This window comes from Macrotis lagotis, chromosome 2, assembly GCF_037893015.1.
Source record: "Macrotis lagotis isolate mMagLag1 chromosome 2, bilby.v1.9.chrom.fasta, whole genome shotgun sequence".
Classification (NCBI taxonomy): domain Eukaryota; kingdom Metazoa; phylum Chordata; class Mammalia; order Peramelemorphia; family Peramelidae; genus Macrotis; species Macrotis lagotis.
Genome location: NC_133659.1, coordinates 190807909 through 190825422, shown reverse-complemented (window position 1 = coordinate 190825422; position 17514 = coordinate 190807909). Strand labels below are relative to the sequence as shown.

At 44.7% G+C, this 17514-nt stretch overlaps 1 protein-coding gene across 13 annotated transcripts in view; it reads right to left on the bottom strand.

The window, feature by feature from the left end:
• The window catches only part of SRCIN1 (SRC kinase signaling inhibitor 1), a 126347-nt gene that overhangs the window by 57052 nt on the left and 51781 nt on the right, over positions 1–17514 (bottom strand). For 9 of the 13 annotated variants that reach the window (XR_012475898.1, XM_074224103.1, XM_074224100.1 and 6 more), the window contains exons 2-3: positions 9558–9859; positions 2016–2114 (exon numbers count right to left, since the gene is read on the bottom strand). Coding sequence is in view for 12 of the 13 variants with exons in the window: in XM_074224103.1 (XP_074080204.1) it covers positions 2016–2114; positions 9558–9859 (401 nt within the window). In the remaining variant the exon portion in view is untranslated. Of the gene's footprint in view, positions 1–2015; positions 2115–9557; positions 9860–11080; positions 11294–17514 lie in introns of those variants that run through there. The other 4 variants (XM_074224106.1, XM_074224107.1, XM_074224108.1 and 1 more) reach the window with 2 other exon arrangements.

The following is a 17514-nucleotide window of genomic DNA, read 5'->3' as shown; positions in this document are numbered from 1 at the left end:
GCGCACATCTCCCCTGCCTCCGCGCCTCCTCCCCCTCCCCGCCCCCGAGCGCGGCCCCGCCCGCGCGGCCCCGCAGCCGCCCCAGCCCCGCCGGCCGCGGCAGGGGAAGTGGGTGCCGCCGCCACGGCCACGGTCACGGCCACGGCCACGGCCACGGCCACTGCCTACAGCTCCGACACCCGATCCCGCAGCCTCCCCAGCGGCCAGCCACCCGGGCTCGGGTTGCAAGCAGCAGCAGCAGCAGGGAGGCTAGAAAGCCCAGGGGCCAAGGGGGAAGGGCTCTCGGGCCACCTTCTGACGGTGCTGCCTCTGACACCCCTGTTCTCCCTTCCCCCAACACACACATACACACACACACACACACACACACACACACACACACACACACACACCACAGACACACAGACACGGGAGAAATCGGAGAGATTCTCGTTTCTAATAAAATGCCATCCCCCATCATCTAGCCCATGAAAGGGGTTCCATCGCCAAGTCTAGGTAGGGTCCCGATGTTCCTTGTGTTTCCACAAACAGTTCTGAGCCCTAGGCCTGAGGACATGCCTAGGTCCTAGGTCCCACCTATTCCCTGATTGGCTGTGTGTCACTCGGTTAGTTGTTGAACCTCTCTGGACCTGAGCTGTAGAATGGCAAAAACTTGCAGGGCCGAGAAGGATTGGACTGGTTAAGAGAAGCTTCAATACCGAATAAGTCAAGGTAGAGATCCTTTACTGCTAGCTCTCTATTGATCATTTTTTTTTCAATAGCAAAGTAACAACCCTGGAACAGATTTCCACAAGTTATCCCCAGCTGCTTTCACTCCTTGTAAGTTACCATGTGAATTAAGAGTCCAAACTTCTATCCTAGAACCTCAGAACTGGGAAGGACTCTAGCAGTCATTTGGTCCAATCCCTTCCCTAATGCAAACACCCACTTCATAGCATCACAGAATCCTCAGTTTCACTGAATCAGTCAAATAATCTTTGCAGGTAAAATCTATAGACTACCAAGCACAAACATTCAAGTCATACAGATTTGGTGGAGGCAAAGATAGATCTGAAGCCTCTATCTATGACTGATCTCCACTTATAAAGAAAAAAGTAACAATACGTCAGAATTTAGTGGATTAAAAATAAAACTACTATTTCCTGTCTCATCCAAGCATAAGCATCTTCCTACTTTGTCTTGAGGTGTGATAATGGGGAAAGATGCTTCAAGGTGCAGGTTGGGAAGACAGGATGGAAAGGAACTTCACATGACAGATTCCTGTGCTCTCTCTCTCTCATACAGTCATCCTGACCCTAAGTAGTCTCTAAGGTAGTTGGAGTTGTGGGTCCCAAAGATGTTAGGCTCTCTCTCTCCCCTTAGGAAATGAAGAGTCAATGAGGCCAGAAGCCTAGCTCCCTGATGTCAGACTCCTTAGCTCCTTAGCTCCTTAGCCTCTTTCCTTCATCCCCATCCCCTCCTCAGCCTCAGATATCTCCACCCAAGATGAGATCCATTTTATGAAGAGGTGGCTGAGGTCTAATAGGGAAGGGGAAATGGGATTTGAATGAGTGGTAAATCTTTGCTGTAAAACTCTAAGAGAATCCTACACTGCAACAGGAGGGATTGAAGTGAGCCATCAGACTGTTCTTGCTGATACAATGGATACCAAGGGAGAGGATTAAACATGCTCAAGATAAAGGGAAGGGGTAAGCACTATGTCCTGAGGGGGGGAGGGTAAAGGGAAGGAAAAATGTGCCAGCTGGGGAGGTATCAAAGATGGAATAGAATAAAATAGAATAAAAATTCCTCTAAGTAAGTTTGTTCTTAATAGAGTATCAAATAACCAACCCCCTAAAAGCAAAAATTCCTTCTGATACCCATCTATGAAGGACTCCTCTTTGGTGAGTAAATGGGAACATTCCCTTTCCTCCCCCACCCCCTCAACATTTTTATAGGTGTGTGGCCCCTCCCCTGCCCTTTCTACTGGGGCTCCCTTTCCCTGCCTGCCCAGGTTGGTATGGAGGTGAACTCACCTGGGCAGGCTGGCCAGCCACAGTGGGGGCAGAGTCGCCATGAAGGTGGGAGCAGAGGGAACTGAGGAGACACACGTGGTCCACTGTCCAGCCGCCAACCTGTGTGTGTGAAGGGGGGACACCCCGTTAGGGGGAGTGGGGGGGAGGGCCTCCTGGAATGGAGAGAGGGAGGTCCAAGGGATTTGGGGTTGAAAATCAAGGATAAATAAGGGGCAGCCAGAGGAGAGCCCTTGGCAAACACATCCAAAAGCTCACCTGATTAATCCCCAATTCTATAACATTCACCCTTATCTACTCCTATCTTAAGGTGAGGGCTCATTTCCTTATCTCTCACCCCCTGCTTTAATTCCCTCCAATATAAAGAAACTATTCTCTCTCTCTCTTTTTTTGTTTTGTTTTTGCAAGGCAATGGGGTTAAGTGACTTGCCCAAGGTCACACAGCTAAGTAAGTATTAAGCGCCTAAGGCTGGTTTAGAACTCAGGCTCTCCCGACTCCAGGGCTGGTACTCTATCCACTGTGCTACCAATCTGCCCCAGAAGCTATCTACTTAAAGGCAGGCTACTAGTGATCTTCTTAAGGTCCAAGGTCTTTCCCTAGCCCCCATTCTGCTTGAACTCTGCAGCATCTGACATTGTCTGCTGCCCTTCTTTCTCTTCATGCTTTCCTTTTAATTAATTCTATTTCATCCCTTCAGTTTTTATATCTATGCTGATGATTTTCAAATTATATTTCTAATCTTGACTTTCCCAGGGTCAGTTCAATACACCTTCAGGACATCTCTAGTTAACCATCATGCAATCTGGCTTATGACCCAAATGCTCGATTCTCCAAGCAACAGCTCATCTTTCTCCAAGGTTACCAATGATCTTTTTGCCTTCTAAAGCTGATGGCCTTTTTCAGTCATCCTTCTTGGCATTTCAATAGCTTCTGACACTATTAACCACCCCCCTCCCCTGTATATACTCTCCTCCCTCAGCATTTTTGACATTGCTCTCCCCATTTGACTTCAACCTATCTGGCTGTTCAGTTTCACTTGCTAAATTATCATCCATCTCCTGCCACCCATGCATACATATCTCCCAAGTCTTAGTCCTGAATCTTCTTTTCCCTCCCTACACCTTCTTTCTCATTTCTCCACCTCTCTTGATGATCTCATCAGCCTTAAAACGAGTGACTTCTAAATCAATATACCCAACTCATATCTCCTTTATGAAACCCAGTCCTGCATTATCAATAACATACATTTGAATGACTTGTCCTCATCTCAAACTCAGTATGTCCAAAAATGAATGCATTTCTCCCCCTATGCCTACCACTCCTCCTCCAAAATTCCTGATTAATTCTGAGTAGTCACCCAGATCAACAATCTCAAAGACAGCTTTGAAACTCCTTTCCCTTGCTCCTCTTCAAGCAGTAGCCAATTCTGTTGATTCTACCTCTAAAATACCTCTCCCATTCATCACAGTCTCTCTACTCCCACAGCCATTATCCTCATTCAGATCCTTATCACCTCTCACCAGGGCTATTAAAATAATCCCCCCGCCCATCTCCATGCTTCCAAGATCTTCTACCTCTAATCCACATTCCATATAGTTGTCAAAATAATCTTCCTAATGTTCAAGTATGGCCACAGCATTCTTCGAAGTCCTTGGTTCTTTATTGTTTCTAGGATAAAATGCAAACTCCTTGGGCTGGCATAAGCCTTTCTTGTTTTACATATGGGCTTTCATGAACTCTTCATTCCAGCTGAACTACTCAACTTGTGGATTCCTGAACCAAGCACTTTATCTTCTACCCCTTGGGTTTCTTACACTTCCCCTTCCTCCCCACACCTAGAATACTAGAATACTAAGAGGTTTTAGCCTCTTAGAATCCTTAAAATTGCCTCCAAGGTTCTTTAAGGTGCCAACTCTCATGCAATATCTTCCTGATCCCCTCCCAAGTTCTCTCCCTCCTCTGTCTTATGCTTAATGGCATACCCAAGCAGAATGTGCTCTTCAAGGGAAGAGACAGATTTTTCTCGTCTTTGTACCCCTAAACCCAGCTCAGTATGCTGTATTTGAGCTGAATTAATCTTCTTATCATCCCCTCAAACTCAATATTTCCCAAACTGAAACCATCATTGTCTTCTTCTCCCTTCTCAAAATTTTCCTGTTTCCAAGGGTGGTGCCCACCGAAGTCATCCAAGCTCAAAGTCTCAGACATATTCAATTTCTTATTTTCTTCTATTAGCCCCAATTATACAATGTTGAGAAGCAACATGACAGAGTGGCAAGAGAGACAGTGACAAATTTGGGAAGATCTAGGCTCAAGGAGCTCCTTGACACCTCCCCATTAGTGTGACCCTGAGGGAATCATTTAACCCATCAGACAACTCTCTAGGACTATAAATTATATTGTAATTGTTGATCTGCACTGATTGACCTTTCTTTACCAAAAGTTCCCGATACCAGTGTAATTATATGTCTTGTCCAAACTGCTCCACCCCCACCCTTCACCTCCTTAGGTTAATCTGTCACCAAGTTCAACTCTTTCTTTGGTATATCTCTTCCATCTTTGTCCTGCTCTCCATTCTCCTAACCACTTGGATTCCTGTCTTAGTCTCCTAAGGAGGTTCCCTACTCCAGTCTTTCCCCATTCAAAAGATGGAACCTATCAAATCATTCCCCCACCACCCTGTTCAAAAGCTCATTCATTAAATCAGCCCAGGTTGTATTCCATACACTTTCATGTGACCTTTCCACTGCAGCTCACCTGGGTCTTCACATGCTGTGCTCATACTCACCTCCAAGAACACACTCAAGTTGTTCTCACCACTTGGCCAAGTCTCATTCATCTTTTCCAAGCCTCAAATCCAAATCCCACCTTCTTTTCTTAAAAGTCTTTTTTTTGGGGGGGAGGCAATCATGGTTAAGTGACTTCTCAGGGTCACATAGCTAAGGGAGTGTCTGAGGCCAGAGTTAGACTCCTCTTCCATACTCCAGGGAGAATACCTTCTGGGTCATCTAGCTTCTTCCCACTTTCTTCTTTGATCAGATTTATAGAGATCAGAAATGGAAGGAATCTTAGATAATCTTCTACATCAACTCTCTCAATTAGAGATGGTGGACAGGGAAGGGAATAAACTTCTATAAGTCACAGTGATAGGCATTGTGCTAAGCACTTTATGAATATTATCTCTTTTGATTCTCACAACAATGCTGCTAGAGTACATATTGTTATTATTCCCATTTTATAATTGAGAAAATTGAGTTCAAAAGAGGTAAAGTGACTTGCTGGATGTCAAACATCCCATGAGGTTTCCTGTCTCCAGGCTCAGGGCTATAACTAGTGCTAACTGCTTCCAAGAATGAGGAAACCTAGGCCTTACTCAAGGTGAGAGTAAATTAGTGATTAAAAAAAGAACAGAATCCTTGATGACCAAAATAGACTTCTTCCCATTATACTCCAATATACTCCATTCTAGACCCCCAAGAATATGTCTTCTCTGCATATTTACAGACAACTCTCACTGCCACTTGCTCATCCTGCTCAATGTGTTTTACTTGGTTCTTTCATATAGTTTAACCTTAATGTCCCCAAGTAGACTTAATTTCCACCAGGGGAAGAGACCGTTCATTCATTTTTGTAATCCTCTCAGTCCTTAGTACTGGACTTGATTAGCACAGGATAGGAACTTGGTATAGGGGATTTCCAAGTGGAAAAATTCCCTCTACTACTGTAGATCAGCACCTTCTCTGGAAATACTAGTCTTAGAGAGTTGCCAAGATGATCAGTGAAGTGATCTGCCCCAGATCCCACCACCAATATGTGTCAGAGGTAGGATTTGATTCCCAGGGACTCCTGGGTTTGAGGATGACTCTTATCTGTGACACTAAATTACCCCTTGGCCCCGGTTCCTGATAAAATTGGGGACTTAAATGCTTTTTGAAAGACAGTGGATGAACAAATAAACACATGGAAAAACTGATTTTTTTTTTTAGCAAGGCAAATGGGGTTAAGTGGCTTGCCCAAGGCCACACAGTTAGGTAATTATTAAGTGTCTGAGGCTCAGGTACTCCTGACTCCAGGGCCAGTGCTTTATCCACTACACCACCTAGCTGCCTGAAAAACTGAAATTTGACACTGCCTTTTCCTTCTTGTATATTCTTCCATCACAACTTAAAGCCCCACCAGCAGGCTAACTGAGAGATTGCCAGGCATGATGGTGGCATTTGGTATGAACATGACTGGGATGCACCAGTACTTTTCATCTGCCTGTGATTCACTGCAGACAGGAAATGGAGAATGTCCCTCCTCTCAGGAGCATTGATACAACTAAGAGAGTCCTGGATCCTTAGTGGGGGTGGGGTAGGAAAAGGTCCATTAGTGGATGGACTCCTCATCCCTTCCCAGACCATATGCCAGGAACAGCAGTGTCTGAGCTAGCTCAGCAGCTCTCCTAGAGTCTAACTGATGTGTTGTATTGCTCTGAATATAGACAACCACAGGATGTAGGTAGCATCTTTTAAAGTGAGAGGTCTTATCAAAAGAATAGGATATATATATATATATATATATATATACATATATATATATACACACACCCATATACATACATATATGTAAGTCTATATATGTATATATATTCTATATTAATTATATGATATATTTAAATATAAATTATTTGGGTATAGTAATATAAATAATATATAAACATATGAATAATATATTAATTATATTACTATCATATTGTTATAGCCAATATTTTATGAATTAACAGCTTATTTATTTTGTTACTAACATACTGCTAAACTCCAATAGTTACTATATTAACAATATGTTAATTAATTATATTACTAAGAAATTACATTACTATTATACCCTAATAATTAATGCTCATTATAGGTTTAGGGAGTTCAGATTTAGGGGAGCCATATGCCCCATATTTGAGTAAAAAATAATCATAGAATGTCAAAATTGGAAGAACTAACAATGACTACCTAGCCCAGTGGTTTTTAATCTTGGAATCCAAGAACTAGGTTTTTTTTTAAATATTCTGATAACTTTATTTCAATATATTTGGCTTCTTTGTTTGTCCTATTTTTTTGCATATTCAAATTTTTTTTCTGGAACTGCCAAGAAGATCCATGTCAAAAAAATTTTTTTAAAGTTTAAGAACTTGTGAATTTATTCAATTCTCTCATTTTACAAGTAAGAAAAACTGAGATTCTTTTTTTTTTTTTTTTTTAGGTTTTTGTAAGGCAAACAGGGTTAAGTGGCTTGCCCAAGGCCACACAGCTAGGTAATCATTGAGTGTCTAAGAACGGATTTGAACCCAGGTACTCCTGACTCCAGGGCCAGTGCTTTATGCACTAGCCCCCCCCCCCAAAAAAAACTGAGATTCTAAAGGCTAAAATGTGACAGTGTTAAGTCCTGAATTCTTTCTTTCCACTGCCACACATCTTATGGGATTATACAGGTAATGTTCCTTTCAGAATTAAATCTATGATTTTGTGATGAAGAGCTGCATGACATCTTAGAGACCAACTCTAACCCCATCCCTTCATTTCAAAGATGAAACTGGTGGGGGGGGGGGGAGCAGGGAAAAAATGAATCTGAGGCCAAGAGGGAATAAGAGATTTACTCATGGTCACACAGTTTGGAGAAGTCAAAAAAAAATCAGGATTTGAACCCTCAACTCTAAATCTTTCCATTTTTTCACACCAAAGAGTAGAGAAGATCTCCTGGGATGGAAAGCAGGAGAGAAGAAAGCCTAAGAGGTTGGGAACTGGAAAGTTGTTACACAAGCATATCAGACTGACTTCAATATCTCCCAAGCTAAAGCCACATGTCAGACTCATGGAAAAACATGTCTACTGGCAAGATGGAGAGATGTTCTTTCAATAACACATAGCCTGGAGATTTAGAGACAATTTCAAGGACACTCTTTCAATAGCAATAAGGGAACAGGCAAAATTGGCCTATTCCTAGGATCTTTCTCCTTCCTTACAAGGAAACTATGCCAGATTAGCAAATAAAAGAAATTTCCTCAGAGACATGGAATACATTCCCCCCCCCCCTTAAACTCTGACCCTAGCCTCCTGAATTTTCCAAAAAATGACCCTTCCCTTACAGACATGAGGATATTAGAAATGAGCAAAAAGTTTTCCCCATAGAATCCATCTATGACCCAATTAATGGGACTGCAACTTTTGTCCACTGGCCTATTTTACTGGAAGAAGTCAGAAAGGGCTCTAGCTTTGGATGAGAAGGAAAAACGAAGTATTGAGCATTGCTCTTGTTAGGGAAAAATGCAATGAGGATTTTCTCCAGTCAGGTTAAATAGAAACCAGATAGATAGGAAGGAGGAAAGTATGTCCCAAAAAGCTAGATTTAGGACATATTTGGAAAATCATAGAATGTAAATGGACTGATCCACTCCCCATTTTGCAGGCAAGAAAACAGAATGAAAAAAGGGAGATGCCTTGTTCAGTGTCACATAGTAACAAGGGATAGAACCAAGACTTAAACAGCTTTTCCAATTAAAAGCCTAGCATTTCTCAACATAACTTGTCTCCTGCATTATAATTTAATAATTCTCTGCTCTTTCATTGTTATTTTCCCTTTATGCCTATAAAACCCCTTTGAAAACCAACATCTGTTTCCCAGAGAAGACAAAGGGAAAGACAAGGGCATCCAAGATGGGCTAGACAAGGATTGGTCTAGCAATATAAAAGAGGTCAGCTGCCAGTGACTCTCAAGAATCATAAAACAAGTCATGATCCATGACACTGGATCTATGTCTACCCAGTTAGATTTATTGATGGAGAGCCCTTCCTGCCCAAGATTCTTCACACAACAGTTATAAAACTGAAGAACAAAGAGAGAGAAAAAACATTTGCCTGGAATGATAGGACATAAAGTATGAAAATAATGAAGAAGAAGGATAAGGAGAAACCTCAGGACTCCCTAATCCTACCCCTGACAATGGATGTATCTCAGGTCTTCATGTCCAGGTCCAAAAGATCAACTCAGCCTGAAAGGATCAGAGCAGGCACCTGGCCAACCATAAACTCTTCTAATTCAGACCCCAATCACCTGATAGTTGGTGTTCTTGTCTACCACATGGCTGTTCAGGGGATAAGAAGGATTCTATCCTTAAAAAGGTCTCTCACTTCAAATAGTCACCTTCAAATAGTTACCAAGTAAAATATAGGGTAGGGCAATATTCTTTTCAAAGACAGCCAACTGCTCTGGTGAATACCAGTCTTAAGAACCAAGACCACTATTTTCTTTCTCCCATGTGAAAGGCAAACAGAAGTAAGTTTTCTCCCAAAGACCTAAAGGACCAGCAAAATTGAACTTTGAGAGGTAAATTCAGTGTCAACTGACAAACTGTCTCCTGCTGTTGTTCTTTCCTCAAACTTTGGAAGATTCTCAAGCTTGGAAGATCAGTAGCCCATAGGAACCCATTTGGGCGAAAAGTCAATGCCCAAGGAGGTCAGAGATTAACAAGATTGTTCCTTTCTGAGCATGCCATACCTACATCAGCCTCTCACCTGTTCCCGAAGTCGGTCCTGCTGGCCTCGTAGGGCAAGGGCATGCTGGGGGTACTTGCTCTTCAGATGGTCCATGAAGGCATCTCTCTTGCGCTCTGCATCTGCCTTCTGCAACCCACTGAGTGCCTCCAGACTCTGGGCTGCAATCACGGTGTGCCTCCTCTCAGAAGTGTGCACGAGTCCCACATTGGAGAAGCGCCGGCCCCCACTCCCCCCACTTCCCCCTCCCCCAAGGGTCCGGTATTCTCTTGGATACTCCGCATCATCCGCAGACAGCATCGGGGGGCTGCTCCGCTCAGGATCTGCATGGGGTGGGGAGGAGGAAAGAAAGAGGAGGGCACAGGCAGGGTCAAAAATAGCCCACTCAACACTCCCCACCTCCAGTGATGAGGAGGAGAGGAAGGGATCTTGGTAGAAAAAAAGATGTGATATTGGAGGTGAGTGGAATCCTAACAATATGGCTGGATTTCATCAGCTATTCCTCACTTCCCTCAACTTGGTCTTGTTTCTTTCTTGGGATAATATGATCAGAAAACCTACAGATGAAAGGGACTTCAAAGGTCAATCAGTCCAACCCCCTTATTTTATGAATAAGGAAACTGAGTCAAGGGGGATTAAATGACTTGCCTAAGGTCACAGGGGTAGTAAGCCTCACAGACAAAATTTGAACCCAGTTTTTCTGACTCCAATCACAGTATTTTTTGGTTTTTGGGCCCCCCCCATCATTTTCTTGATGGGGCTGAGTGCAGATTTATTTAAAAATAATTCTTCTGAAAAGTGAAAAAAGGAAACTGTCAGTTCTTTCTTCAAGCATCTCTCTAGGGACAGAGATGAACCTTGTTGCTGCTCTGTCTTCTTTTTAATCATTAGAGGGATAGGGTAAGGGCATCATGAAAAGTTCACCAGCCAGGTCCAAGACCATGAGTCCTGTGGTTAGGAGTTCGGAGTGCTTAGAGTGACTCCAAGGGAAGGAACAGGGGTGTGAAGTCTCCCTCCCCATCCTCACCCCCTCCCCCTCCCAGGAGAGAGACAGACAGAAGGACAAACAGAAGAGAGACTGGTGACAGAGAGGACAGTGAGAGGAAGGAGAAAGCAGACAGAACAGTTCAAGACTCAGGGGTCCTCACTTCATTTAGACCCATCTCATACCATTTTATCCTCCAAGGTTGGTCCTGCTTGGTGGCAAAGGGGAGTGACTTACAGGAAAACAAACAACATGGAGAAAGCACAAGGAAAGGAAAAAGAATAGGCCGAGGGTTGGGTTGGCTGTCTCATACACACACACACACACACACACACACACACACACACCAAAAAAAAACCACACTAGCACCACCACACCTCTTCCCCAATTACCCGCTTTGACTCTAACCTCCCCCTAGTTCCCCTCAATCCAGTCATATCCCTGTACACCAGCTCCATATTCCCCACCTCCAACATCCAGTAGGAGCCATTGTTTCTTACCATACCATCCAGAGCTTTGGTGCCTACTATCAGTCTCCCAGGTGCCAATTAGCACTCACCTGCCACCAAACACCTAGCCAGAGACTGCCCCCTTCTCAACTGTGCCTTCTCTTCTCACATCAGGCTTCTACTTGCAGTCTTACATGGATTCCTAATCATATATAATCACACATCCATCATGGCTCAGACTGACTCTGTCTCACCCTCCAAACACATCAAAACCAGATTAGCTTGTCTCTAATCTATTCATCAACAAGTATTTATTGAGTACTATATATGGAAGCCAATGTGATCTAAGGGGAAGAATTATTTGAAATCAGATGACCTCAGTTCAAATTCTGGCTCATCTACCTACAACTTGTATGATCTAGGCAAGTCATGTCTCTAAGCCTCAATTTCCCCCTCTGTAAAATGATCTCTAAGGTCCCTTCTGATCTTAAACCATATGAACCTCCTATACATTAGGCACTAAAAGGAACAAATCAGAATGGTAGGACTTAGCCTCCACCTTCAGAAAATTTATACTGTTTTTGAGGAGGCAAGACACAAACACAGCCTCCTATCCCCTCATTGCACTTTCACATAAAAAATAGGGAAGTCTTCCTGGGAGATATATTTGCTGACCACTTCTTTGGAGTAGGGTAATAGAGAAAAAAGACAGAAGGAGGGAGGGAGAGCAGAAGGAAGGAAGAATGGAGAGAGAGAGAGAGAGAGAGAGAGAGAGAGAGAGAGAGAGAGAGAGAGAGAGAGAGAGAGAAAGACAAGCATTCGCTTTTTAGGAACCCTAATAGACTACTTGGTGCCAGTAAGCCCCAGCTAGATTCTCTCCATTCCTCACTTTCTCCTCCACTTAACTACCATTCATTAGTCTGGCCCAGTCCAGGCTTTTGTCTGACCCACAAGGAATAGGAGGTTTTGAGAGAGAGAGAATCTAGCAATGCTTAGATTAAGTCTATACTTATTGTTAGCCCACAGTCAGTCCATTAGATCATTGCATTTATTATGTATTTTAAAACTGGCAACAGTCTTTAGAGAAGATCTAGTCTAATCTCTCCATTTTATGGATGAGGAAACTGAGTTCCAGGGAGGAAAAAATGACATATAGATAAGTAGCAGAGCCTGGATTAACGGAGAGCTCCCCTCCCCCCATATTCAGTTTTCTACTATTCTGCATAGGGAAGTGAGGGGAAGGGAAGAGAATGAGGGGAGACAAGAGATGAATGCTTATGGAAGGGAAGGAGCCTTGGTTAGAATCCCTCCATTCCCATTCTGACGTGACTTCCACCCTGGTCTCTGAAGAACGGATGGCAGCAATGTGGGTAAGAATCCCTCCTGGCTAATTCTGGATTTATTTGAGAACTTAGTGGCCTTAGCTGGACACAAAGGCAGTCACTTCCCTGGCCAGCTCAAGGGACTCCTCCCTGGACCCTGAATTTCCCATCTGATCCTGATTAAGAGACTTCACTCAGTCTCCCCCCCCCCCCCAATGATTAAAGGAATCTAGGGGAATAGGAATGAAGAGTCAGGGTGGAAAGGACCTGAATCCTAAGATAAAACCTCTTCCATTACCCCCCCCCCCCCCGCCCCCCAGCTGGCTTCAGTTCCCTTCCTTAGTATCAGAATTCTAGGTCTGGAAGAGAATTAAAGACACACCTCCAGTGGTGGGAAGCAGAGTGTGGGGGGGTGTCGTAGAGGGGGGTAAGAAAATGCTCCTCCCTCAACCCCCCCCCATGCTCTCCCTTCCCCCTTCCCACCCCCTCACTTGCTCCTCGGCATCTCGCGGCTCCCTTTTCCCCAGGCTGCATCATCCTTTTCCCGCGGTTCCCCAGAGCCATGGGGATAAACGGATGGGGATCTTTGAGGCAGCCTCTTACCGGGCCTGGATCGGCAGAGTAGGGGTGCGAGCAGGCGAGGGGCTTCAGAGGTCAGAGGTCCCCCGAGCCTGGTCTAGCCCTCCTCCCTCCCGACTCTTCCCCTGGGGCTAGCGCGCGGTGCTGAGCTGCCTCACGCCCGGGGGACTAGGCCGGGCCTGGGGAAAGGACAGGGCCCTGCCCCAGCCCATCCAGACTAAGCCCCGTCCCAGGGTCAGCCGGAGCGAAAAGAGGGGTGGGCTGGGGGGCTGCGGGAGCCGCGGCAGCAAGCCAATCCGACCGTTCTCACAAGCCCCACTTTATGACTGCAGTCCCATAAATCTCCGGCCGCGGGCTGGGGAGGGGGCGCAGGGAGCGTGGCGGTAGCTAGAGAGAGCTCCGAGGGGCGGCTGAGGAGCCCCCGCCCAGAAAGGTGTCCGGCCCTAGGCTCCTTCTTTTCAGATTCAGGGGTCCAGGTCGCTATCGCCCGGCAGCATCCCCGCCCAAAGCTGACTTAACCATTCTGAGCCTGCTCCTGAGTCCATTCCCCTCCCCCCAACACCTGGAAGAGTGAAGAAGGGGACTAAGGGGGGGGCGGTCAGGGGAAGAGAGGGACCGGACTGAAGCTCTCTAGGCCTCAGAACATAGAATACTCGGTGACTCCTAGGCCTCATAACCCGACAGACCCCGGGAGGGAGGTGAGAAAGAGGAAAGAACCTCCCCTATCCCGCGGCGATGTGTCAAGGCTCTATGGGCCTGAGGGAGGAGATTCGGATGTTTGCCCTTGGGGTCAGAAGAGAACTACTGTGGCCTTGACTTTCTTGAGGAATGCCAACTTAGCCTTGGGCAGGATGTCTAGTTCATTATATCCCTTAGATCCAAAACACAGGAGAGTGGGGGCTGTAAATACTGAAGGACTCTGTCCTCGTTCCCTCCCCCCATCCCCACAGGAAAAAGAGGGTTGGGAAATTGCTACACTTGGGAAGGGGGAAGGGGCAGACTCCTAACCACTCTGATGCCAGGCCCAGGGAGAAGTCAAAGATAATCTTCCACCTTCTGCTGCATCTCTCTCCCCTCCCCTTTTCACTTTACTCCACCACAGGGAAGAAGACTGTGTGGTCCTTCCTCCTCCCTCTCCTCGCTGAGCAGCTCCAGCAAATGACCAGAAAAATCGATTCCAATCTATCAGGCAACTTGAGTGAGGCCACAGCCCCTGAGACACCAAATCAATGTTTCCTGTTACACTCGGGGTGGAGAGTGAGGAGAAAAGGGAAAGGAAGGCGACAGGGTTGCAGTTGAGAGCAATGGAGCGGCAACCGACCCCAGATCTTCCTAGCCCAGTGTGACCCCAAGGTCTGGGCAGACTGTACCAGAAGACGGACCGAGGCAGGAAGAGGTGTTTAGCCCCTGAAAGGAGGGGGACTGGGGAGAGGAGGGGGAGTGTACTTCGGAGAAAGCCATGACATAACTAGAGGGTGGGGTTGGGAGAATTTCTCTGCTCTCTGTCAATGAATAACATACAAATTGTATGCAAAGCAATATGCAAATCAACACCTGTTATTTTTGAGTCTGGTGCTGGGTACTTTAGGGAGAGGCCTTCTGTGGGTTATATTGGTGGGGCTGGAATTCAGCAATGAAGATTCTTGGCACTGCTGAGACCCACACTTTAGTTATGGGATAGAGGTACTGTGAAGGGAGCTGCAGGGGGGGAATGGGAAGAACAGGGAAAAATCACCCCCCCCCCCAAGTAGCATAGCTAAGAATAAAGGCCCAATATAGGACTCAAGCAGTTTTTGCAATAAATAAATAAATAAAAATAAAATTATGATTGTATTTATAGATTTAACTTATTTTTATCACCCACTGTATTGTTTAACATAAGATAATTATAAACTCATGATTAAAATTAAAATCACAATTTTTTAATTAAAATTTCTAGTAGGTTATCAGACTACACCTTGTCTTTACCCTAGATTTCACAATTTGCTCCCTCTTCCGGCTGTCACACAATGATGTTACAAAATGGATCATCTAAAATTCTGGATAGAGAAAGGAAGAGAGAAGAGGGAGAAGAAAGGAGGGAAAGAAAGGAATGGGGAAAGTGAAATAAGAAAGGAGAGGGGAGAGAAAAGAAAAGAAAAAGGAGGAGGAGGGGAGAGATGGGGGAGAGAAGTAGAGAAATAGAAAAAGGAGAGAGAAGAGAAAAAAGAGGAAAAGGGAAGAGAAAAGAGATGAGAAGAGAAGGGGAAAGAAAGCAGGGATAGAGGCAAGAGGAAAAAGAAAGAAGGGACATAAAAAGGGAAAAGAGGAGGAGAGAAGAAAGGGATAGAGAGAGAAGAAAAGGATAGAAAAGGGAGGAAGAAAAGAAGAGAAGAAAGAAAAAACTAGAGAGAAGAAAGATAAGCCAGGAAAGTGTGAAATGAAAGAGGAAACAAGAAATATATCAATCATCGAGACGTTATCAAGGGAAATAAATAGTGAGAATGAGAGGAGAAAGTAGAGGAAAGGAGAAGAAATAGCAAAGAAAAGAATGGAGAGAACAGATATCTCTCTCCCTGCTTATCCAATAAGCCCCAAAGTGAACTTCTCAGCCTAGCCTCTATCAAGATCCTGATCAAGTTCCTCCAATTTTAGGAACCCAAACTCTTGTTTCCTGAAAACAACAGACTTGAGAGATTTCCAAATCTGAGATATCTATGACCACCCACCACCACCACCACCAAAGGGTTTAGGAATCTGAGGCCTTCCAAGCCTCTTAAATCTGACACTCTTTCAATCCAGGATGCTCTCCTATTTTATCCCTTTGCCAGAACCCTTGGGAATGAAGAGACTGTGCCTGGAAAAAGGGTACAAGGCCTGGGTATGAGTACTACCTGTGTGCCAAGTGTGTCAACTCACCTATGTGCTCAAATCAACACCTGGGTGTGCCTATAGATATATATCAAAGGAATGAGCTGGAAGATGGGGCTGATAGGAGGGGAATAGAGAGAGTGAAGAGCAGCCCCAGAAGAACCAAGAGGGACTGGATTGAGAAAGGAAGTATACACTCCCTAAAATAATCAAATTGGCTGCCTAGCCCAACACTATTGAACCCTGGCTTCCCTGCTCTGCCCAAGTCCCTTCTAGCAACCACACAGCAGGAGGAATTAGTCCCAGAGTCATCCAATGGGAGCCTGTGGCTCAGCCCCAGGGAAGCCCTGAGGCTGCTGCCAGGGCCAATTGTGGGTGATGGCTCCATCAGGAAGCCCTTTGTTCACTGCCTGCCCCCTCTAGCAAAGGCACACGTCAGAGTCTTTAGGTACTGGGATGGGCAGAGGGCAGAGTTCATCAAGTATCTTTAACCATTCTAAAATAAGGCCTTTGAGGGCACGTAATCCAGCCCTTCATTTTACAGATTAGGAAACTGAGTCTTAAAGGAATTAAATTAATAAATTAACATGGATTAATTGAATTTTGGATGATCCATTTTAATTTAATCTCCTTACCCAAGGAGATCAGGAGATAACATAAAGACAAGAATAGATCTCCACAAAGGTCCAACAAAAGCAATACATGAAAGTCATTGGCCAAGTCTTGGCAGTAGCTTCCTGAGGCAGAGGATTCTCTTAACCTCCCCTTTATGTCCTCTTGAATTTTAATTAACTCTAAGAGAAATCTGTATGTAATTATGTGTGTGTGCTCATGTTTTTATTTCTTGAGTTCCAGTGTCTATAAGGTCTGTACTTCTGGGTATGGGCATAGATGTAAGTATGTGTCCACCCCTGGGTCTGTCTGTCCTTCTAGATCCCTGGTATTTTGTGTGTGTGTGTGTGTGTGTGTGTGTGTGTGTGTGTGTGTGTGTGTGTGTGTGTTTTCCCCAAAACCATCTTTTCCGCCACACCACAGCAGCCTAAGTTATTTTCCAGGCAATTGCCTTTCTGTAAACATTCCTGTGTAATATACCCCCAAATGGCTAATGCCGACTTCTGTAGCCCTGATGAGCTGCCTATCTTTTCAACAAGAGCGACCGAAAGGCTGAGGGGAGGGATTGGGAGGGCAGGCAGAGGGAAGTGAGGGTTCAGAAGAAAAAAAAAATCTCTGTCCTGATGATTGCAAGGCCATCTCCTGGCTCTAAAATTAAGGGGAAGGAGAGGAACCATTCTGCTGAATGACCAATCCTAACTGAGCCAGACTGTCCCCACCCTCTTTCTGACCCAGGACTTGTCTTCAAGATATCTTACATCATCAGAGAGGGATAAAGACACAGTGAGAGAACAGGGCTGTGGATGGGATACTCCCATTTAATACCACTTTAAGGTGCTTTAGAAAGTATTTTCCTCACAGCACAAATCTGTGCAGGTGGGAGTGCAAATGTTATTAGCACTCTTTTACTGATTAGTCAATAAAAGGAAACCAGGAACTAAGTGAATCCTCAGGAAGACTCAAGAAACTTCAGAGGTTCAGGAGAAAGGGATTTAGAGAAAGATAACTTGAAATAAGTAGATTGCTCAATAGAGAGAGTTTTGGCTTTGAAATCAGGAAGATCAGAGTTTGAATTTGCTTCACATACTTACTATTTAAGACTCTTGGGGAAGTCCTTCTTTCAAAGAGTCTCTTTAAATAATATTATTCAAGCTTTAATAGTTTAAACTGCACAAAAACCT